This window comes from Molothrus ater, chromosome 4 (assembly GCF_012460135.2).
Source record: "Molothrus ater isolate BHLD 08-10-18 breed brown headed cowbird chromosome 4, BPBGC_Mater_1.1, whole genome shotgun sequence".
Taxonomy (NCBI): domain Eukaryota; kingdom Metazoa; phylum Chordata; class Aves; order Passeriformes; family Icteridae; genus Molothrus; species Molothrus ater.
The window spans coordinates 57,641,875-57,666,006 of record NC_050481.2 but is presented as its reverse complement, the minus strand read 5'-3'; the positions used below and the strand labels follow the sequence as shown (position 1 = coordinate 57,666,006).

The 24,132-nt window shown below is 37.9% G+C and overlaps 1 protein-coding gene across 1 annotated transcript in view; it reads left to right on the top strand.

The window, feature by feature from the left end:
- The first annotated feature begins 3,587 nt into the window (after positions 1-3,587).
- Positions 3,588-24,132, top strand: part of CC2D2A (coiled-coil and C2 domain containing 2A) — a 52,179-nt gene continuing 31,634 nt past the window's right edge. Inside the window, 13 exon segments of the mRNA XM_036382085.2 lie at positions 3,588-3,746; positions 9,084-9,172; positions 9,681-9,776; positions 11,570-11,671; positions 12,478-12,654; positions 12,825-12,975; positions 14,136-14,272; positions 15,521-15,652; positions 17,516-17,725; positions 19,796-19,899; positions 22,651-22,791; positions 23,216-23,319; positions 23,322-23,371. Of these exon segments, the coding sequence (XP_036237978.1) occupies positions 3,698-3,746; positions 9,084-9,172; positions 9,681-9,776; positions 11,570-11,671; positions 12,478-12,654; positions 12,825-12,975; positions 14,136-14,272; positions 15,521-15,652; positions 17,516-17,725; positions 19,796-19,899; positions 22,651-22,791; positions 23,216-23,319; positions 23,322-23,371 (1,542 nt within the window). The 5' untranslated portion in view covers positions 3,588-3,697.

The window sequence follows — 24,132 nt, the reverse complement described above, 5'->3', positions numbered from 1 at the left end:
ATTAGGGATGGTATATAAGACAATCCAAATTTCTACAAACCATCTCACAGTGCTGACATTTTTGCCATTCCTAGTATCAACATAAGCTGGTTGTGAGCATTTAAGAAGCAGATAAATTATCTGTCCTCTGTTTCTCCAACAAGGGCTTCATGAGTGTGATTCCCTTTAAGCAGGCTCTAAAACAACTATCACAGACTTCATATCCTTTTTTTTTCTGCTACAGAAATATTAAAGTATATTGATAAGTCTAGGAAGTTATGATTTGTCTTCTTACTCTGAGCATTTACTAATAATTGTTTTAATCCTGGGGTGGCAAAAAGCCTGTTAGCCAATAACAGCTTCTGAGAGATGATATCTTTTTGAACTCTGCTATGTTTCCTGGAATTTTTCCCCCAAATGACAAGCTAAGAAGTTTGCTGAGGCTGATGCTGATTTGTAAAGGTCCCCTGTAAAGAATAATGCAGCCTTGTTCCCTTGATGCATCTCCAGTAGTTACTCCAAGTACTTCAATGCATTGGAACACAGTGAGCACCAGGAAAACAAGTGGCTACTAATCATCACTTCAAGGATTTATCCTTACATGAAGTTTCCAGGGATTTTTTTCAGAGTGAAATTAAAGGTTTCTAAATGAACCTAAAAAAATATTTACTTGCTGGAATGTTGTCATATAGTCTGAATTAGAGGTTTAACACCTCTCTTTAGTCAACAGAGTGAACTAGTCTCTTCCATAAATGTTTGGTATTTAGGAATCACTGCTCTGGTTCATACAAATCCCAGGAAGGTCTGTGCCCTTACTTCTTGCACTTACTTTAGAAGCAGTACACAGAAATTGAGTCAGATAATTTAACAGTTAGATACTCAAGGTTAGGATGAGTGACTATTTTATTGTATTTCAGCCTGAAATAACCATCCTTGACCCTGTAAAAATATACTGTGGGTATTTGCTTTTTAAAATCACTGCAGTAACTGAAAAGCTCTGCTGGAGCTGCATCCTCTCCATATTTTATTCATGTTTTCCCTTTAACCCTAGATGAAATTGTTCACAAAAAGAAGTTTGCCAAAGTGTTTTAGTGGTTTAAGCAGGAAATCTGACTCTTTCTCTTTAAAAGCACAGCTGGGGTGCTGCTTTTAGGGGCAGGGTGGTGTTTGGCTCTTGTGTGTGATCCAAGAGCTGCTGTGCAAGAAAACCCAGGTAGGAAGCAAACATTCTCCTTAAGCTCTATTTCAGTGTCACTGCATTTAGTGTGCTTTCAGGAGTGAGACAGGTCTAAGTAACACAAAATCCTCAAAACCATTTTCTAGGTACTTCTGATGCAATAATTTTTTTAAAGAGCAGTGTAAGAAACTTCTCTGTGTTTCTGTTGTTAGTTTTCAGTGCTTGGAAACCACCTCTGAGCTAGTGGAGAGCTTTATAGTTCTTGCATCCAGTTGTTTATTACATTTTAAAGTGTCTGTTATAGTACTTAACTTCAAGAAATGCTACCAAAATGTTAAAGAAAGCTGCCATAAAGCACTTCTTCAATGTTGTCAGTGTTCTACATTTACATGTGCCTTTAGGAAAGACTGTTCAAATTTGATACATAAAGCTTGATATGAAGATTTATGTGCCAAGTGATAAAGAGGCTGCTGCTCCTTGCAGTGCTGTACTTTTTGTGCTGTGAAGAGGGGATTTAATGAGCCTTGCCAGCAGCAAGGAAATGCAGCCATTTTTAGGTACATAGCCCTTAGCCTGGTGAGAGATACTGAGGGAAGTGGTGCTGAGGCAAATGCACAGGTGCTTTGGGAGGGAGTTACATTTGTCTAGGAAAGCCACTTGCTTAGGGTGAGTTCAGCTCCCTGTGCTAGTTGAGACATATCAAGAAATCTGATCATACTTGAGGCCAGTAGTTGCTAAAGCTAAGTCTCAAGCAGGAGATAACTTCTCCTTTTTCATTTGGTACCTCCCAAGAGATAAGGAGGGATATGAAGATCACTCTGCACCTTCTAGGCTGGGCTGGAAGTGCTTTCTGAAGCAAGTATGCATGAGCCTGTACACACTCAGTACAAAGAAGTGAGAAGGAAACCACAGGTGACCTGTGTCAGCCTCAGTTACCCCTCTTGCCAAAGAAGATTTAGGCAGGTACACAAAGAGGCCCCACATTTCACTCCCACAAGTTGTTTTATGGGGATTTTAAAATCCAGAATAAACAATGCTCTTGTGATTTACTTCATCTGTGAGCACAGCACATCAGCCCTTGGGTTTAGCACAGCTGCAGCCAGGCTGGCACAAGCTTTGTGCCAGGAACAAGTTACAGCCATGGCTGGTTTTCCATCTGGGAAAGGCAAAGTAGGACAGGAGCCTGCACAAAGAGAAGCAACAAATTGAGTTGTGTAGATATAAATGTAAAAGTTTCCCCAATGCTTGTAACCAAATACAGCCACTTTCTAGTGCAGACAAAACCAAAGTAATTTGGGGGAGGGAGGAAGTGATTTTAGCCCAAGGCTGAAAGTAGGGAGAAAGGGGATTGAACACATCCCTGTGATCTGAATATTGCAGTGGGCTTTATGGATCAAAGATGGGTTATGTAAAAAAAAGAACAAACAAAAACAAAACAAAAAAACAAAACAAAACAAAACCCTAAAGTGTTCATATAGCAGGTACTGGCTCACATTATTCACTATTATATGGAATTCACTATTACGTGGAAATGGATACATTTATTTTTAATCATTCCTTTATGAAAAAAATAAAGCTCTTTTAACATACTAAGCCTGTATGTTAAATAGTGTAATTTAAGTGTTTGGGGGAAAAACATCAGGTGGAATGTCTCTAATGATCATTATGCACATATTGAAGCATATCTGTAATGAGTAATTCCTGTGTTGTTTGTGATTGCCCAGGTGAACCGCAGAAGAATCCCCATGGTAATCATGGAGGTTAGTGTCCAGATCATAGAGACAAATATGTTTTATGATCATTTTTCACTGAGAATAATAGAAATCTTTTATATATATAGATGTGAAAAGTGAAATAAGTAAGCCAAGACTCTCTTTTAAGTTCTTCTCACCTGTCAGTACCATTCTAGTTCTTTCAGATCTCATTACTAATTTCTGTGCAAACACACTGCAACTCTGAGTATCACTGCTGGAAGTAGGCACCCTTGATGTGTTTTGGATTTGTGGTTTTTTTAAAATTCTATTTCGTATTGATCCACACTCTGTGAAAAGTGCGGATTAAATTATGTTCATATTGTTGAATATATTTAGCCTTGCGTAGGTCACAAAACCAAGTTATTCCGTTTTCTCACTTCAGAGCAGTTTTTGAGGTGATTATGTTTAAACGGTAAAATGTCAGGAGGAGAAAGGAATGCCCAAACCCCTGTGGTATGAGGAGATTAACTGTAAAGATAAAGCAGATGTCTATAACTGTATATATAAAATATATTGGTGCGAAGTCAGTGCGGAGGGGCGTCCGTCGGTCCCCCTGTCCGTCTGTCCCGGCCGGGTCCCTGCCGCGCGCTCCCGGCCCCGCGCAGGCGCAGCCCCGCGCAGGCGCGCTCGCTCTGCCCCGGGCCGGGTCGGGCCCCGCTCCGGGCGCCGCTCCGGCCCCGCTCCCGGGCCGGGCCGCGCCGCCGCTGCCGCCATCGCCTTTCCCTCCCCGCTGCCGCCGCCGGGGGCTGCGGGTCCCGCCGGGCCGCGGGCGGAGCGCAGCGGCACCATGTCGGCAGCACGGCCCAGCGACGCCGCCGAGGCAGGGGCAGTGCGCGGTGAGTGACTCCCAGCGGCGGGCGCGGCTCCGGCGGGCTCTGGTGTCAGTCCCGGCGCTGTTCCTCGGCACCCGGCCCCGCTCCGGGGTTCCCCGCGGGCACAGACGGCAGCGCTGCTGCGGGAGGAGCGTGGGGCGCTCCCGAGCTGCTCCTCGCAGGGCTCCCTGCTGGCATCCGAGGTCTGTGCTTGTCACCCCCGGGTCAGCTCCGGCTTCGAGCAGACAGGCAGCGCCGCACTCCAACGACGTGCTCCTATGGCGTTTAAATAGGGTTAGATTATGAAAAGCCCTTCGTTTTTCAGATATATCTGTGTAGATGTGCGGCATTTATGTAACTGGACCTGAACTGGCCAGTCAGCCTTGTCTTCATCCCTGGGAAGGCGATGGAGCAGATCATTCCAGAGGTCATCACCAAGCGTGTAGAATAAAGTCACCTGGAGTAGTCAGCCTGGCTCTGCCATGGGGAAATCAATCTGATAGCTGCCTGTCATGGCATGGCAGGATGGATCAATGAGGGAACAGCAATGGGTGTTGTCTGTCTTGACTTCATAAAGGTTTTTGCACTGTCTCCCATTATATCCTTGCAGGTAGGCTCAGGAAATGTGGTTTAGGTGAATGGACAGTGAGGTGGATCAGGAGCTGGCTGAATGGCAGAGCTCAGAGGGTTGTGGTCAGCAGAGTGGAGGCTCTGGTCTGTGGCATTCCCTGGGAATCAATAGTGAGTCCAGTCTTATCAATTTGTTTATCAACAACCTGGACAATGGGATAGAATGTGCCCTCAGCAAGTTTCCTGGTGGTACAGACTGGGGAGTGGCTGCTGCACCTGAGGGCTGTGCTGCCATGCAGTGGGACCTTGATGGGCTGGAGTTGGGCAGAGGGAAACTTAGTGAGGTTCAACAAGGGCAAGTGTGGGGAGGAATGGCCCCAAGTACCAGCACAGGCTGGGGACTGACCTACTAAAGAGCAGCTCTGCTGAAAAGGGCCTGGGAGTCTTGGTGGATGACAAACCATCCTTGTGCCAGGAGGGCCAGTGGTACCCTGGGGTCCATCAGGGTAGTGTGGGCAGCAGGTCCAGGGGGGTGATCTCCCTCTACGCAGCCCTAGTGAGGCCTCTGCTGGAGAGCTGTGTCCAGCTGTGGGCTCCTCAGGACTAAGAAGGACATGGAGCTACTGAAGAGGGTCCTGTGGAGGGCCATGAAGATGCTGAGAGGTCTGGCCTATTTCTCTTATGAAAAGAGTGTGGGAGCTGTGCCTGTTTAGTCTGGAGAGGACTGAGAAGGGATCTCATTAATGCAGGGGCCAAGAGAAGGGTACCAGGCTTTTCAGTGGTGCCTAGCGACAGGACACAGAGCCACAGTCATAAACTTAAAAGTTTCACTTCAACATGAGAAGGAATATTTTTACATAGAGGGTGGCAGAACACTGGAAAATGCTGCCTAGGGAGGTCATGAAGTTTCCCAATCTGGAGGTATTCAAAACCCACTAGGACACATGCCTGTGTAAGCTGCTCTAGGTGACTGCCTAGGGGTTGGATGGATGCTCTCCAGAGGTGCCTCCCAGCCCTAATGGTACTGTAAACCTCATAATTTGTGCTTGAAGTGTTTCTCATGGGTATGAAGATGTATAGATTTATTGGCATGCTATTTTAATGTCACACATTAAATACTCCTACAACATAGGAGAGTGTAAGAGAGTGATGTGGTGGGAAACTGCTAGAACTAGATGTCTAATCCTTCTGGTAAACCATGGGTTTATGGTTTACCTAAATAGGATACATAAAAGATCTAATTAAGAGCAGAATATTAAAAATTCAGTAGAATGAAAATCTAGTGAAGTATAAACATACTTGGTTTTTCATCAGCTCAAGTTTTACCAAAATAAAATGTATGTCCTGTCCTTAAGCACATGTTAACAAAATATGGTACAGACAATTTTTTTAAGACAATTTACAATTTAATTTACCTAATTTACAATTTAGGCATGTTTCCAGCTCTTCAGTGTCTTCATGCATTTCTTCTGTAAGTTTTTTGAGTCTCACTGTACCAGCTTGCACTAGGAAGCTGTGCTGTTGACATATAGAGTCCAAACAATTTTCAGAGTTGATTGCATGAGAAATTGAGGCACCCTCTAGTGATGGTTATTTTCTTTTACAGAAGCTTATTTTCCAAGAATGAACAGAATAGCTCAGCAGTACTCTTCAGAAGAAAACTAGTCACTAGTTTCCATATGTGATAAATTTTCTTTTCCTAAGTATTTTGCTCTGTTACTTCTGCTTCCAAAATACCTGTAATTTTGCAAACTTTGTATGATTAAGTGAAAAGTACAGGATGTGGTATTCTGGATACATCATACCATTGGTTTACTTAACTGTAGTATAATTTATCCATCTATTTGATTGGGTTTTTTGAAGTTGCATCTCACATTTTGAGAAAGACTACATCTTGAGCTGAAGCCTTCATGTATCTATTCAAAACTTAATTCAGCTCCCCTCACCTCTCCAGAATTCAGTTTCACAGAGTTATAAATAATTTAAATTTCCATGTTCTATATGTTATGGTTTTGAATATGCTGACAGCTGCTGTTAGCTATTGTTTTGCCTAGTTATCAAGGAGTAGATTTGAGTTTCTCATTCCTTTGTTAGAGTGATGATCTGTGTATGAATTTCTGATTATCGTTTTCTTGCCAAGTGATAGCTAACTATTTAAAAAATAATAATAATTTCCCCCTGCAGTTTTCCAGGTGCCATTGAAAAGTTCTACATTGTCTGTTTGCTCCACTATCTGGTTTTGCTTTTACTTTAATGCAATGCTGTAATAATACATCACCTCTGTTCTGAGGCCTTTTTAGTTTGTCATAGTTGTCATCATATTATGTTAAATCTGTAGTGTTAAAAATATATACACCTCCACACTGCTTTTTTCAGGAAAAGGGAACTATATTTTAAAACAAGTGGGAAGTAGATAATTTTTCTGGAATCATCAATTTGTCACATCCCTCAAATAGGTGGTTTATTTTCTTCTAGCATGGAATGATTATCATTCTTGGCCCACTATGGCAAGCTTTTCTTGAAACATGTCCATCAGCTATTTCTTCACTTAATATTCAGCATAATCTCTGTACTAGTCTTTCAAACATTCAGTCAGTCTCTACTGTTTTTTAATGCAATCTGTTTGCAGAAATTCAGTATTTACTCTAATCCAATTATATGTGCACTTAATGCCTTTATATCTTCCTTAAATGGAATGACATGGTTATATGTCAGTCCACTAGTCAGACTAGTAAATAAGAGTTTCAAAAGAAGAATTGCTTGAAATAAAAAGCCTGTGTCTGGTAGTTACTGCCTTGTGAAGCCAGCACAACTGCAGTGTTGCTGTAAATTTTTCTTCATTGTTGGGTTTGTGTCTTACTACATTTAAGCAGTTGTTGTATCCATGAAAAATTCAGCAGTTTTTCTAGGATCTGTGCTGGAAGTTACCATTCCTTGTTTTCATTCAGGTAACTGATGCTTGGTCACAGCATTAGCATCTGTCTTGTGCCTGGTTTCTGCATCCTTTGAGATACTTGCAGAAGTTCTGAATCAGTGTCAGTGCAGAGAGCTTTGAAGCCACACTGAGATCCAATGGCTTTGGCCGCCTCTGAGTGCAGATGAAATCAAAGGAAAACATGACATTTTCAGGTTCTCAGGTTTAATTTCAGTTTGACTATCCAGCAAACTTGTTAGATCTGCCTGACATAAAATACAGAGCCACTGTAGGATAATTACACTTCCAGTGTAAAACATGGTGGGGATATTTTTAAGCCTTCTAATGGTGATCCTGCAAAGTAATGTGTTCATGGATATCAGTTTTATTTTCTTCACTTCAAAGATATATTTTGAAGTTGAGCACAACTTAGTTGGCTGTAGAGCCCATTCACATAAGCAGAGCAAAAGTGTACGTTCAGAGAAATAAAGTAACAAAACCATTTTTTAATGTGGCCATTTCTTCAAAAAGCTACAGTATCTCACAGTATTTCATGCAACTATCAAAGCCTTAAAATGGTTTTCATTAGATATAGAAAAGATAATGACCCTGTTGTCTCAAGGAAAAGATGAATTAATAAAGAATTCTGCATACAGAGTGTAAGTTCTGATGCTTTATGAGTGCTTAAAGTAGCAGCAGATTTTTTTCTGCCCTAATTTTGCATGTTTACACTGTTCACCTAGCTTGTCTGGAAATGTTTACAGACAATTGTAAAGGGTTTCAGATCATCTAATCTGTTGCTTTCTAGTTTGCATTTATCAGAATGGAATTGAATGACACATTTGCTGCCATGAAATAGAATATGTTTTTGCATGCTAACTGAAGAGAATAAAATAGTAGGAAAAACTCACAAGAGGAAAATCTAAAGGTAATTCTAGACCAGCTTCTTCCTTGAAATATTTTTTTCTAAGTCTTGATACCTGGGTTTGGTGGGGTTTTTTGGTTGACTGAGTTTCTTTGAGGGTTGGGGTTTATCTGTTGGTTTGGTTTTGTTTTTTAACTTAAAAGCTTGCACTAGTGAAGGTTCTATAACTGTTTAAGGGACTCAGTTCCAGTGCTAGAATAAAAAGTTACATTTTTTCCAGTGTGTAGCCACCTTTCAAACTGCAATTAAAGTTCATCATTTCCATCTCCAGCAGACAGAGCCTTTTTTCTGTGTGCTGCAATCTTTCATAAGCCTGAAGTTTTAAAAATTGCTGAAGTTTTTTCTTAATTCCAAAAGCTTTTCAAAGGCCATGTGTGAGAAAATGGGACTTCCTGTGAATTCTTACTTGTGTTTTCTGTACACAGATAAACACTATTGCAGCATTCAAATAAATAATAAATCTTTTAAAGTTGTTAGATTGAGGAAGGGCAGATGCTGAAAATTCCTGCAAAATAGGGGGTTAGCACCTTGCAACTTGTTCATTCTTTTGAAAGTTTCCAAATGCAATTAATGTTTCTTTTGCAGTAAACTGTGTAATTTGGAAATATTGAATTCTCCCAAATCTCTTGATGATTCTGAGTAGTAGTGATAGTAGTATTAAGGTTTATCTTTAAATATTTTTCTTTTCTAAATGTTGGTGGACTAAAAGTGTGCTTAAGCATTTCTTACAGTGGTTCATAGTATATAATGAGAGGTAGATCTGCTGTAGTTTAAAGACATTTAAATTGTACTTTGTAAGGAATGGATTGCAAACAATGTTTCATTCATTTATATTTTCTCATGCAAGTTCTTTCTGTTGGAACGTGGGACTCTGGTATAAATGGTTTTATTTTCCATACATTTCTTTCAGAAAATACTTAATTTAAACACATTTCCATTTTCTCTGTTTCAGAGTTGCCACCTGTTCCTTCTGCATCAAGGACAAGCTCTGCAGAGCTTTCTGTTAGGCAGCGAATGAGAGAGAAACTAAAAGCAGCAAGGGTAAGAATCCTTCAGAAGTCCTGTTTGATTGACCTCAGTCCCATAAGGAACACCCAGTTCATTTTGCTGGCTTTGTGCTATGTGGATTTGAGTTGGGATATCTGCTTTTTTATTTCTGAAGCTGAAAGAGTACTCAGTTCATCAGTACAGTTACATTCTGTACTGCTATTTTCTTTTCTACGATTAAAATTTAATTTGTTGATAGTAACATAAAAGGTGTCATTGTTTTGTAATTCAGATGATACAATCATTACAATCATTCTGTGTTCTTTGCCAAAAAAATTTCTTACACTATTTTGAAAGCAATGAATTTCTTTGTATGTTTGCTGTACAATTTAATAAGGTCCATTAATATATGGATCTGGAAAACCACTTAAGCTGATTTTATAATTATAGATTCTGTCCATAACACAAATATAAGTAAGTGCTGAGTTCCTGGGAATCATTGTAGCTTTGATCTGTTTCTGTTTCTATTACAGCTAAACATTTTTTTCATTTGTTTGCTTAGACAAAAGCTGAAATTACTTTATCACAAGAAGACCCCAGTCCACAACCAAGGCACTTGAAAGGCATCAGAGAAAGAAAATCAGGACTGGATAAAAGGATAAAAATGTGCATTCTGTCTTGCTGTTCTTATCATAAGAAAGTGAGTGTGAAACATGAAGAAAATCAAAGTCTGCACACTCTTGAAGATCAATTTCATTTAACAGAATTATGCTGCTGTTTGAATTAGTAACCAGAAAGGAACCATTCTGGTTATTGTTTTTATTGTATATATTTAACAGTAATAAATTGCTTACATTGTAGTATGGACATCATGTGAAACTTGTGTCATTTAGAGGTTCTTGACTTCTGTTGCTTAAGATGCCTTGAAGTATTGAAAATTTACTATAACAGGAGCTTTATATAAATAAAGCTTCTACTCTAATAGAGCTTTATATAAATTTGAACAGTGCAATTGCTAAATGCTGGATATTAACTTTGTCATTGTATTTTATTGTATTTCCTTGTTACCATTTTATATTGAGGTTTCTTTGTATAAGCATGTTCTTTGTTAGAAAATGAATTTTTTATTAAAAAGAACAACAAAGGCTTTGCCTGTGCAGAACTGGCACTCATATTCTTCAGAATTCACAAAAAGAATTGCCTGTAGAAAACGTGTTCCAAAGAATGTGTTATGCCCAGGAAATAACAGCATATAGCAGTAATACCTTTATATGGAATTCCAAACAATAGGACTTAGCCTGGCTAAATTACTTGGCTAGGGGAGAATTGTCATTTCATGTATGTTTTGGGAAGATTCTTGGCAATGTTATCTTATAATAAGTAATTATTGCAGCTTTCAGTTAAGTAGTACTGTTTTAATATATTTGTATTAGGAAAATGCAGAAGTGATATCCTTATTAGAGTTGTTTATTACTTTTATATCAACTATATGTGAAGCCTTCTACATGTTGGTTTTCTTTCTTGTACTTATTTATGCACAAGGTATTGTTTTGCTGCTAAACAAGTGGCCATCAGATTGACAGAGTCTGAGATTTTCTTTTTGATACTATTTTGAAGTATAGGTGTAATAGAGGTAAACTTAAGAATTGTCTTCCTTTAATCTAACAATTAGGCCACAAAGAAGAACAGATAAAATGGAAGAACAGATAGAATGGTAGGTGTGTTTTTGTTGTTTAAGCCTGATGAAAATCACTTTGAAGCAGTTAAATGAAGTTGCTGAAGCAACCTCAGAACCAGTGACCTTTACAGTGATCTTGATTGCAGGTGGATAAACATGATACCTCTTTTCAAGAAAAGGCAGGGGTGTGTCACCAATGGAGTTAGAGCCTAGCCTAGCAATAATGTTTGAGAGAATAAAATAAATAATCAAGTGTGTATTTCAGCAACCAAGCAATGAACACCACCTTTTTTAAACAACACCAGAGAGGGTTTTCCTGATTGCAGCAGGGGCTGTCTGAGAGGAGCCCTGATCCCTTCTCTGGGCTGCAGCCCCTGCCAGCAGCAGCCCTGGCCCTGCTGCCCTGCTGGGGCTGTCTGCCCAGGGGCAGCCATTGCTGCCTCCCTGCTCTCCCTTTGGACAGCAGCCTGTGATTGCTTGTGTTCAGGAGTGCAGGAACAATGATCCCATCAGCAGGGAGAAAGCTACTGTCATGTAGGCAATGAACCATTTCTTCAGGCTCTACAGACTATTTCTTGACCCAAAGAAATTAACTAACAGTTCAATGTACCCTTGTAAAATAAATATGCAATCCCTTTGTTACCACAGTGGTGATGTTTCTCTTTTGTTGTTATTTTTGTAAAAATGCAATATCTAATAACAGTAATCAATTGTTTGTATTTTTTATGGTTCAGTAAATGTATGCTAAAACTTATATATATGTTTTTATGCAGTCTGGCAATGATAAATTCAGGGAGATGCCAGAGGGTGACTCCCACTTACCATCAAAAGTAAAGTTTCGTGATTCTGTAAAAAAGCTTAAGCAAAAGTCAACAGTAAGTACTGATTCCTCCTTTTTAATAATGAATATTAATTTAATTTAACCTTTATATGGCTTCATGATTCTGTTTGAAGAAGGAGACAGAATTCAGTCTTAAGCAGTGGCAAAGATTTTATTTAATTTAAAAATTCATAAGCAGTATATGCCAACAATTGAAGTATATAAAAGGAACCTTCATCAAATAAAAGAATGGCTTTGGGTCATTTGATTAAAAAACCCAAAAAGCTCTAGTAAATCCATCTGGACACTACTGGAGTTTGCAGGAAAAATGTGTCTTCTCTTTAAATCCTTTTTATTGAATGCCACCAGTTGGCAGTTAAAGCATTTTACAGACTAGTATATTGGTATTTATTAGCCACAAAGTACTAATGTTAATTCTTTTCTTAGAGAAGTGATCCTAAATCTAAAGGGTCCTGCATCCTTCAAAGGCAAAAGGTCATTAGAAATTTCTCTTCATATAATTCACCTGGGTATCTGCAGTATGGCCAGAACTTAAACTTCGGTGTTCTGATTCACAAATGATTTATATTTAAAACAATAAGAGTGTTACAATTAGACCAGGTAACTTTTTAAACAAAACTTTGCAAGAAATATTGAATGAATATATAGAAATAGAGAAAGTTTCATGAATCATTTACAATTTCAGATAGCTTCAGCATTTGAGTGAGTTCTGTTTGAGATAAAATAATAATTATCTTGCTGCTGTTTCATATTATTAATGGGAAGATTTATTCAATTTATTCACTTGCCCTTATTTTCTTAAGAATACCATAATAAAGTATGTTTGTCTTCTTTTTCTAGTTCCAGAATGATTTTCCTTCTGAGGAAGAAGCATATAATTTCTTTACCTTCAATTTTGATGCTGTAGCAGAGAAAATGAAAGCTGGAGCCAGGAAAAAGAATGGATTAAGTGAAGAGGAAGAGGTGGAAGAGGATTATGTTGAAACTCATGAAGATGAACAAGAAGAGGATGAAATGGTGAGAACTATAGGATAAATGTTAATATTTTTTATTCAGAATTCTGTTAATATTATTAATCTATATAAAACAACATCTTTGGTTTCCTTAAGAATTCTCGAAGTGTACTTTCTCAAGAAACTTTTCAAGAAACAGACAAACTAACAGAGATGTTTGCACTTAACCAATAGGATGAAGAAGTACGTCTGGTGAAAGATGATGATTTATTCGTAGGGCAGACAGATGAAGACCTTGTAGTAGTGAAACCTGTTGATTGTGAAAGCTACACTGAGCAACTGAAAAGGGAAAAAGAATTTCTCTTCATTCCCAGCATGTTAGCAGGTATGAAGATAGTGGTTATCCATTTAGTTCCTGGATTTGTGCATAGCATGGCACCCTCTGATCTGCTGAATAAATCTTGTACTGACCGTCTCTGGGAGCAGAGAGAGATGTTTCATTGCAGCTCTCTGACACTGCTCATCCAGTGTGAAATGTCTGGCAGATGGATCAGCTGGGAGCATGCACACCTCAGCAGGCCATCACCTGCTGCACTGGCAGGTGAACTCAGGACACCTCAGTTGCTTGGGGGTAATTTCCTCACTGCTGTCTGTAGGAAATGCAAGGTGCTAGCCCCTCTTCTGCTGTTATTTAATGGATGCAGCGTTGATCACATCTCTGACTTTTTTGCTTTATTCCCACAGAGCTTCAAAGTCCTAAAAAATTGCTTTATAGTATCACTTGCTATTTGATATTTGAACTGGAAGAAATAGAAGCAAGTCTCCCAGTATGTACTGGAATGGTACCAGTGCAGCTTGCAGTGCAATGTCATAATGTTTGACATTGTGTGCCTCTGTTTTTTCGTGTCTTGTAAATTAGTTCTGACTACTTCTTGTGTGATCCATGTGTTCTGATTTAAGGGAGAACTTTTGTTGTAACCCTCAGTACAATCCTTCCCTGTTTTGAGATTGCTTCTTGAAAAATACTGAATCCATACACACAGTGAAAGAGCCTTGCAGGCAGGTCTTCAAATTCCACCTGCTGTTATTTGGCTAACATAACTCTTTTATGCATGTTTTGTATTTTGTATGAGACTAACTTAAGCAAACTATTTATTAACTGAAGGTCTGATTAGTCTGAATGTTTCATTTTCCATTGGAAAGACTTAGAAATGCTTCCCTAGTCAGTTGCTGCTCCAGGTTTTTTACACTGTTCTGCAAGCAGCCATTAACACTTATTGCCACTAAGTAACTTGGAAGTAATTTTTGGTAAGGAAATTTTTAGTTATTGGTTTATTAGAATTGTGATGCTTTGTGGTACTAGTATGAGATATCTGTCTTGATTAAGATAAGGACCTGGTTTAATTCTATATTTCTTTTTTACCTTTGTAGTAAAATACTTCTGACAGCATACTTAATATACAATGCCAATCATTTTAAGAATTAACAAACTAAAACTACAATTACAAGATATTTTACATTATTTTCTTCTTAATGTCTCATTAGTACCTGCTTCTGAGAAGATGCCTAGAAATATGCAGCCCAGGTACCTTGAGGATGAAGGTCTTTACACTGGAGAAAGGCCCTTTGTAACACAGTCTAATCAAAATATTTTAGAAAACAGAATACTCAGACAGGACCAAGTAAGTCACTGCTACCATTTTAGTAGTAACTTTTATCAGTATTTTATTTATCTTTATAAGTATCTTATTTTTGTTATAGTTAAGTAAGTGGATGGTCTTGCCAATATAGGGCTTTCATCTTCAAGATGTTTAGCAGCATCAGATATTGGGAAATAGATATTTTTGTAGGAGCCTGTTTTTAGTGTAACCCCACTGTCAGAACATCAGACTGGCTCTTACAAAACTGATGTCTTTTCTTGGCTCTGCTTGTAGCCTGCTGGGGAACAGACCACTGATCAGACTGTAAGGCCAATTAAATATTGGTATAGATTATCAGAGAGGTTTTAGAATCCTTTCAGATTTTTAAGTATGTCTTGAAGACTTGGGAAAGTAGCTTGGATATATTTTGTCCTCCTATATTATCATCCTATACATGGTGAGGTGTGTATTCAGTATAGACTTAAACTCCTGAGCAGTAGCTGCCCTTTATATTTTTTTTTGTGATTCTGTGTGTTCTTCTTGTGCTTTTGCTAATCAGATTGGGAACATCTAGATCTGAAATTTTTGAATGGGCAGTTTGAGCCCGGTTGGTTTTCTGCTTGACTTCATGGTGTTACCACATCAGCATTTGGCTCAATTGTCAGGTATTGAAAATAATAATAAATATAAATAGAAGGTATATAGAATGGGAATGGAACTAACAGGGTAGGACAGCATCCTTGGACAGCTGCACTGGTTTAAGCTGTATTTGAATCCAGGTAATGAGAACAGAAGGATGAATTATCCTTGTGAAAACATGGATAGCAATTTCTGTGTAAAATACTTACCTGGTCTGCTTTCATTGATGCTGTTTAAGTAGTTCAGGTTTTGGACTAGAAGGTTTGAGAGGTGCTTTGATAAATCATCTGAGCTGCTATTTAGCTCTTGTGTAAAACAAGATTTAGAATTCTTTCCATTTTAGTGATTTAAGAAAATAACATTAATAAGTGACATGTTGATTTTTTTTTCTTTCAAATCTATCACACTGAATGTTGATGGAAAAATAAATCAGTATGATCAAAGTTTGAGCGACATCTTGGTCTTTTAATTTCAAAACTTACCTCTGGTATATTTGAAGATTTCATTTTGGTGTATTAGGAAGCTTTTGGTTATTTCAGTCACAAACAATCCAGAGTTACCTTTATTCTGTATTTTTTACAAGAATTATGATTTTGCAAGTAATTCCTTTACAAAGTAAGAAACAATATATCATTTTGTTTTCCTTTGTAGGGGAAAGAATGGTTTGGTGATGATGGCAAAATCTTAGCATTGCCTAATCCAGTTAAACAGTCTTGTACTAGGCCTCCAGTATCCTCACTGGAAGAAGGCATTACACCAGAACTTGAAACAGTGTATAGAAAGGTAAGCATATTTCATATATGAGATTGCTGAGACTCAGTGTCCCAGTTCTTCTGCACCAGAAATCCTGAAGGGTTTTGTGCTAAGAACCATGACTGTTGATAAGTTTTTGTGATTTCATATCTGTTCTTTAAATCAGTTCTACTTTATTAAGTATATATCTGTTTTTTCCTTTAAAAATGCATACAAAAGGATCAAGAGTTTAGGAGTGCTGGTTGAAGTAGTAAAGTGTCAGCTCATGACAAACACCTTAAAATCTGTGAGCCACTGAGGTCATTGGGAGGCTCCCTTGGATATTCTCATGCCAAAGTAGAGTAGTTCCTATATTAGTGTATATATAGAGTTTGCTCATGTAGACAGTGACTAATTTTGAGTTATGTAGCATCAATTCAGATATTTTGGGGAGGTTGTGGAGTTTTTTCTTTGTTGTTTTTTATGCTTGTTTTGTTTTGTTTGCAGGGGTTTTTGTGGTTGTTTTTTTCTAGTCACAGCATTCCTGCCCTGGCAAACAGCAGTCTCAATGTGCAATCAGTACAAATCAAAATAAGTTTCAATTAAAATCATTCAGCAATCTTGAAGGAAGCTTTACTTCTTCTGCTTGCTAGAACTCTATTACCCTTTGGAAAGCTGACTTTTAATAAAATAGAGTGCTCATTTGGGACACATAAGTGATTCTGACTGTTGTTGTTGATAGAGATTTAAATGTGGCCCTTCAGTTGATGCTGGTGATAAATATGCAACCCACAGGCTGCATCCAGTAGCACTGATCTGTGCAGGGTGCTTCTGCAGGCAGGAAAAATTTCCTGTTTAGATCATGTAAAGATAGGCCAAAGGAGCTCATGTTTCAGGAACACCATGTTGACATGAACAGTGACATAGAAATATCTAAGTCACAGTGGTAAGACACTGAGCTTAAGGGTCCTTTATGGGCAGAAAAATTGTTAAAGCATAAAGAATTCAAAGTTGTAATTTTTATGACACATGGTATCTTTTGATGAGAAACTGAATGTGGAAGGGTCAGGTGGACTCCAGGGTGTTTCATGGCCATTTATATGTCCTATAAAAGAGCTAAATAAGTCCTATGCAACAGCTAAATTTCCCTCCAAATCCTTCTTTTTCCTGTTCTCAGGAAGGGCTACAACAAACACCACATAACTAACAATCTTTTACAGCACCTTAATACCTCTGGTGCATGTCTTCTGGAGGATCCTAATGAGGGAGCAGGACTGGTCAGGCTGGAAGCAGTGTTAATTCTCTTCTGATTTCATTAACTTGAGGATGTAAGGCATGGATGTCTTTCTGTCCAGTGGATTGAAGTAGTTTTTTTAAGCTTTGTTGCTGAAAAGTTTCATTTGCCTTTGTTGGTCTGAATTTCCCTGGTGTTTGAATGGGGAAGCAATATATAAAATATTAGGAAATATAATGTATTTCCTAATCTACACAATTTACAAGGAGAGCTCCTTGTCTTCCTAATCTACAAGGAGAGCTATTCTGAGAGCTGGGCTCTATCCTAGAGCTCAGTTCTAAGAGGAAACAAAACAATACTAAACAAATGTGTCAAAAGAGAACTAGCAGGCTCTGCTTTTTCTAATCCAGTGTCATTTTCTTCATTGCTCAGCAAAACCTTCAGTAGAGGAAGATGACTTCTTATGTCAGCCTCATGTGGGCTATAAAAATTCTGTTGTGTAGAATATCCATGGTGGTTTTGTACCACTCACTTGTCAATAAAGCAAGAGGTTAACACAGTTTAGGACTCAGCATTTAAATGTAGGTAATGCTAAATGGGTCATTTTCTGACAAAGAAAATCCTTGAAAGATACTGTTGTAAGAATCTGTAAATCCAATTTATTCTTTTTTTTCTTTCAGGCAATAAAAATGACATCTACCAATCAGTATTTTGTTGGACCTGGAGATTTTCAGGGAATGTTTCAATTGGATATTGATATTTCTGGGCTGATATTCACCCATCATCCCTGTTTTAGCCGTGAGCATGTGTTGGCAGCTAAACTGGCTCAGTTATATGATCAGTATTTAGCAAGAAAACAGAAGAATCTTACCAAACTTCTTACAGACAAGGTATTTCTCTCTGTCTCCATACTTTGTTGAGACAATGACATGACAGTTTAAGGTAAAAGGCAAACTTGTCAGAAGTTAAAACCCTAAATATTTGACTGGGTTGCTGTGTTCAGTGCAGAATTGCATTTTTAAGAATAAGAATTTCTGTGATCTTTGAATTTGAATTAATTCTGAAGTAAAAGGAATACAATAAAATTTGCATAGTATTCCTTAGAATACTAGAAACCCAAAATGTTTCCCAGTGAGTGACAGATTAGACATTACAGGATTGTGTACAGCAGCTCTGACAGGGAGATAACAAAAGACATTATTCAATGATGGAGGGAAGTTAGTGAAGTTTAGTTTCAGTTATCAAATCAAAGTAAAAGGAAGCAGTTTATTTTCACCAGAGTGTACAAAAGTGGAACCCATTTCCAGGTATTTGTCTGTGACAGATGCTGTGTTTAAATGCACACTGCTGCCACATTTACTGTGGGACTCTTGTGACATGGCAGAACCCAAGGCTGGATGTAAACTCCTCTGTTTCTGGCTCTGTTGCTGACTTGCTGGGTGAGCTTGACAGGGCTGCTCATCCCCTGTGTACCACCACTCTTCCTCTCTCTGTACATTGGAAGTAATGGCAGTGGTCTTCTCTGGTCTAAGTGTGTACATGAACATTAGGCATTGTCAACACACTTCTGGTGTCATCAGGGCTCACAAGAACACTTGTCTGTCAAAAATTAGCTGGATTATTAAGTACATATACATTCAGATTTCCATGAACTAAAGGCTGTGATTTTCTACAATAAAGAGCTGTTATAAGGGAAGAATAGTCATTGTATACAAGCTCATTTTTATATTAGTGTAATGAGGGTCAGTAGGTGGTGTACAGATATTTCTGAATTTTTATGTAAAGCTTTTGGTTATAGTTCTAATGATGGACAGACATTTCATACAGTATCTCAAAATAATTCCTTGGTATACTTTGTTCTGTTAGTACTTGAGAAGGATTTGCCTTAGTGCTGTCTGAAACAGAACATTTGGGTTATCCATGTCTTCATTACAGGAACCTATAAAGCCATAGAATCATTAAGGTTGGAAAAGATCTCTAATCAAGTTCAGCCATTAACCCAGCACTTCCACCGAATCCAAATCCATCACTAACCCCCAAGTGCCAGTCTGCACATCTTTTAAATACCTCCAGGGATGGTGACTGTCCCTGCACAGCCTGTTCCAGTGCTTGGCAAAGTTTTCAGTGAAGAAATATTTTTCCCAATATTTTTCCTCTTGTCCTGTCATTTGTTTCTTGGCAGGAGAGACCAACTCTGTCTACAGCCTCCTTTCAGGGATGGTTTAACCTGCAGATGCTCATGGGGGACCCCTGTTGTTCTCTACAACTGCCTGAAAGGAGGCTGTAGCCAGGTGGGGGGGGGTCAGTCTCTTACCCCAGACAACCAGAGACAAGTCAGGAGGATTGACTGCCCAGAAGCTGGGCCAGGGAAGGTTAAGTTGTACATTTGGAAGAGTTCCTTCATTGAAATGGTGATTAGATATTGGAACTCACTGGCCAGGGAAGAAGTGGAGTCACTATCCCTGGAAATGTTCAAGAAATGACTGGATGTGGCACTTAGTGCTGTGGTTTGTTTATATCTGGGAGGTCTTTTTCAACCTTAATGATTCTGTGATTCTATTCTATGATTCTGGGATTTTCTAATCCACTAAGGATTACCTTTAGTAGCCCTTCCTAGTCCCAAGAAAGGCTTTTGTGAAACTTGGGGATTTTTACTGACTTGAGGTCTTTTTTCACTTGCACCTTTGATTCCTGAGCTTTCAGATGCTCCCTAGATCAGTCTTCCCTTGATTAGATCTGCTGCAGTGATAAAAGTTAGTAAATCTCCCTCCTTTATCCAGGGATCCTAATGAAAATGTCATGCTGAGGAATCACCTCACAGACATGGCAAAACCCTGTAAATGCAGAATCAGGATAGTTCAGGGTTTTGTGTCATTAGTAATTAGCTCTTTCCTTTCAAAGTGCAGCACAGTGCATACCTTGTTAAGCCATCTGTTAATTGCCTTTTTTGTTTGTTCAAGCTGCATGCTTTGAGGAGTGCTGTGCAGTACAGTATGGAAGGTGCTGGTGGTGATGGTGTTCCTGTGGCTCAGCAAAGCATACCTGAATACAAAATGGAGATCAGGTGGGTATGAATTCATTGCATTGTTGGCTTTTAAAATTGTAGTCCTTTTTTCCTTTTCAAGTTGGTACAGAATATTACTCATGTCAGACTTTTATATTCTACTCTAAATAGCTCTAGAAGAATTTTGAGGATTTAAGAGTTCTCACTGATAAGTTGCATAAAACATTATGAAGAAAATACAGTTTAGGCTGAAATTTTCATTCAAAAGTGGTCTAATTTGATTATGTTTATTAATTTCTTAGTAGCTATTTACTGGTATGTTTTGTATAATTAACTTCAATTACAGTTTCAGTACACTTCAGCTGGATACACAAAGCTTTTGCAATGCAATAAGGTAATTTGTTTAACAGACAAAACTCCTAGTTTTTTCCGTTCTCTTCCTCATTACACAAATGTTCTTGATTTCCTTCCCATTCTAAGGTATTTTGGCCATGTTTTTGCCATGGGTTAATACAAATAAAGTGGTAGAATTTTATGTTACAAGATCACAGTTATTGTTCTTGGAGAAAAGCTGAGTTATAAAAATGTGCTACAGTTTTTGGCTTGGTAGTGACAGTTTGTATTATTTTTGGCAGATGGACAGTGATGAACTGTAAGTGTTAGCAGTATGATAAAAAAGAAGTTATTTTGGATATCCATGCTGAACAGCCTTTTAACTAGCAGATAACAAAAGTCTGAAAGTTTTTCACAATCTAAGAGTAGGCAGTAATGTATTCAGTTAAAGAAACAGAACTATAAAGTGATGTAATGGGTCACATTATACACACACAATATGAAGAGGAAAAATGTTTTTAATAACAATTCTACTTTCAGCCTTGAAATTTACATCTGCTAAACTTATGCATCCACACACTCCTCTTAGACAGAACATAAACCAGTCTATAATTTATTATTTTATACTGAAGGAAAAATAATTCCTTCAATTGAAAATGGAATAGCTTTTATCAGTATCTTATTAACATATCTGCTAGAGGACAAGGAGCAGGAGGTGTGCAGTTACCATACTGTACCTTGGAGACAGGAGCTCTCACTAGGGAAAGCATGAGAATGGGGATGGGAAGAGTCACTGTGGGAATTAGATTCTTGGGTTTTGACACCTGAGGCTTGCTTGATGGTGAACTCCAGTAAGAAAGAATACATCTTCTGTGTATCTGATGTGTTTTTCTATATCTTAAGTGCTTTAGTTTAGTTTCATGCTATTATGAATCTGAAGAAACTCAGCTGAAATCAGTGAGATCAGTGTTGCTCAAGTAACATGAGATGAGTTTGGCTGGGATTATTCTAGAACTTTTCATATCTGTAATTCATTCTGGCTACAGCTCTCTTATTGGAAGTTGTTACACATATGAAGCTCAGATGGGCTCAGGAATTTTTGCTGTCATGGTATTCAGTACTAACTTGGACCACTTATGTTGGTAAAATCATCTGACCTGCCTTGTCTCTCTTTTAATATTGCATTTCCCTGATGGTCAATGTAGAACACTCGTGAGAAGTTACAGACATATAGCATGGACAATAATCTAATTGTTTCCTCCACCCTGCAATACATAACAGATATATACCCTTTGCTTTCTGAAGACCAAAGCTATAATTTTCCATTGGCTTGAGGAAGAAATGTCATCTGAATACAGAAAACTTTTGCAGTTAGGAAATTCATCTTCACTTCCTGAAGTAGGAAGCCAACATATGCTGTGGATATTATGATTCAGGTTCTTGTGGGTAATATATTTTAGCAGAGATGATTCTCTGCTGAAAGGTCCTGCTTCCAAATCCCATACATTAGATAAGTGTGGTTACTGATCTCTGTGTTCCTCATGTTTCATCTTCTGGCATCATCTGGTAGACAAAAAAGAAAAGGTTGCTACATGGTTAAGTGATATGCAAACTGCTAGCTAATGAAGTGGACAAGTTATTCATATTGCTTTCTGCAGTCTGCATTTCTTCTTTGTTCATTGTTTTCCCTAAATTGGCTTATGCTGTTAAATGATGTATGATGTCTTTCTTTCCTCAGCTCTAACTCTGTCTCTGTTTTCCACATTTTCTGAATATTACAAGTAGCAATGGGTTAGTTTACATTGGGTTTTTTTAATCACAGACTTGGTTTTGTGCCAGGGTAATAGTGAAACAGCCTGTGCTTGTGCTGTATGGACATTTACATTGGAAGTGTGTGATGGTCATTAAAAGTGCTAATGAATAGCTCTTTTACAAACAAATTAGAGGGTTGAAATGTGAAATATCAATTCTGAGACACAAAAAAGACTGTGTTGATTTTGTTTATATTAAGAATCCTGTATGTCTGTCAAAGGACTTACTACATTACTTCATCTCTTCAGGTCCTTCTTACTGGAGCTAGAAGCATATGAAGGTTAAAACATCTTTTGTAATGTACACGTGTAATGAAAATTACTTCATAGCAGCAGTGTAGGTTTTCTGGGCTGTTGTTTACATGAATTTACTTTAAAATGTTTTTAATTATGTACAGCTGTAATAAACATTTCCGAAAACTGTGAGATCTCTAAAGAGCAGACTAATTGAAGTCAGATTGTTTGAAATGAAAGAGACTGGAATATAGGAGGAAATCAAATCCTGCAATCTTCAAGTCGGGGGTTTATGTTCCTTGGATTTAAAGCACTGCAGCCATCAATCAGCCTGAAACCCCTGTCACTTGGCTTTTGATATCCCAAGTTTTCAATCTGTTCCACTGAGTGAGACAATTCTGATTGATCTTGTGCTGTGTATGTGTATTTCTAGACAAACCAGAAGACTTCGTGATGCTGAACAAGAAAAAGACAGAACGTTGCTTAAGACCATTATCAAAGTTTGGAAACAAATTAAATCCCTCCGGGACTTTCAGAAGTTTACTAACACACCCATGAAACTTTATTTGAGGAAGTATGTCTTCATAACACTTTTTGTACTTGATTTGCTAGCAGTGGAGTTGTAATAAGATTAGTTAATTTAGAAACTTAGAATTTTAATATGCAGAAGTAAGACTTTGAGCAGTGCTGGCACTTTGACCCTGCCACTATTACTTTTGAGTTTGGGGAAGAGGGAAGGTTTAAATAAGAGCTGTAGTAACTGTAGCAGAAAGGAATGTCCACAGACTAATGAGTAATGAAAGCTACTATCTGGAATTAATGTAATTATCTGCTATCAACACTTAAAGAGTATCTGTGCTAGTCTTTTTGAATAAAGCATACTTTTGATATAATGAAGTTAATTCATGGAGAAGTAGATTTCTGTTATATGTTACAGACTTAATTGTAATGCTTATGTAATTTTATGTAACATGCTGTTACATAAAATTGTTTTGAAGGGAAGAGGTTGATCAGAAATCAGATGAAAAAGCATATGAAGCAGAAATTCAGGCTGAGATAAAGGAATTGCTAGAAGAATGTATGGAAGAATATGAAAAGAAAATGGAGAGTATAAAACTGAGCTACATGACTGGAAATCCTGGAAGAAGACACAGGTTTGTTTAAATCATTCAATTTCACAGAAAAAAAATTACTAGTAAATGTGTCAAAAATTTCTCCTAATACAGAAAAAAAATTTCAGAGTTATGTGTATGTTTTATGTTCAGATACATTTTGTCTACTTAGAATTTGTTAGGTAGTTGTTAATTAAAAAATTAGAATGTATTAGGTTTTTGTGAGGCGTTGTTTTTCTGGTACTGATTTTCAGCACTTCAATTCTTTCTTTCAGTTTGGTAATTTTGCAGCATTCCTGTTAAATTAATTTCTTTCTTGCAAAGAAAAAACATGGATGAACTTTGTGCCTATGAGTGATGAAGCAGAATAATTAAGGGCGTTTCTAATGAGCTAGCAGTTGATATCATCTCATGTAAATATATATTTGGGAATGTCTCACTATGTTTAGGAATGTCTGACTGAAAGATTTAATTAATATTCTAGCCTTTCACCTCTGCAAAGCTTTATTGCTAACAGTCTGTGCTGTAGCTAAGGTCTCAGTTGTGCTTCAAAGGGATATTGAGAGGTACAGGTGCTGCAGCAACACCCTGCAGCAAGATGATCTTTGAAATCAGCTGTGGCAAAATCAGGTTTGCTTTCACAGTTAGGTGGCAGTATACTGGATTCCTTGGGGTGATGGTTATTATACTTTAGTATGATTATTGCCCAGCTTGAACACCCTGGGTTTTTGAATACCAAAGAAAAATAAAGCTTAAGACAATGCTTCAAATACTGTTTTCAAGAATCTAGTGTGTCTTTTGAT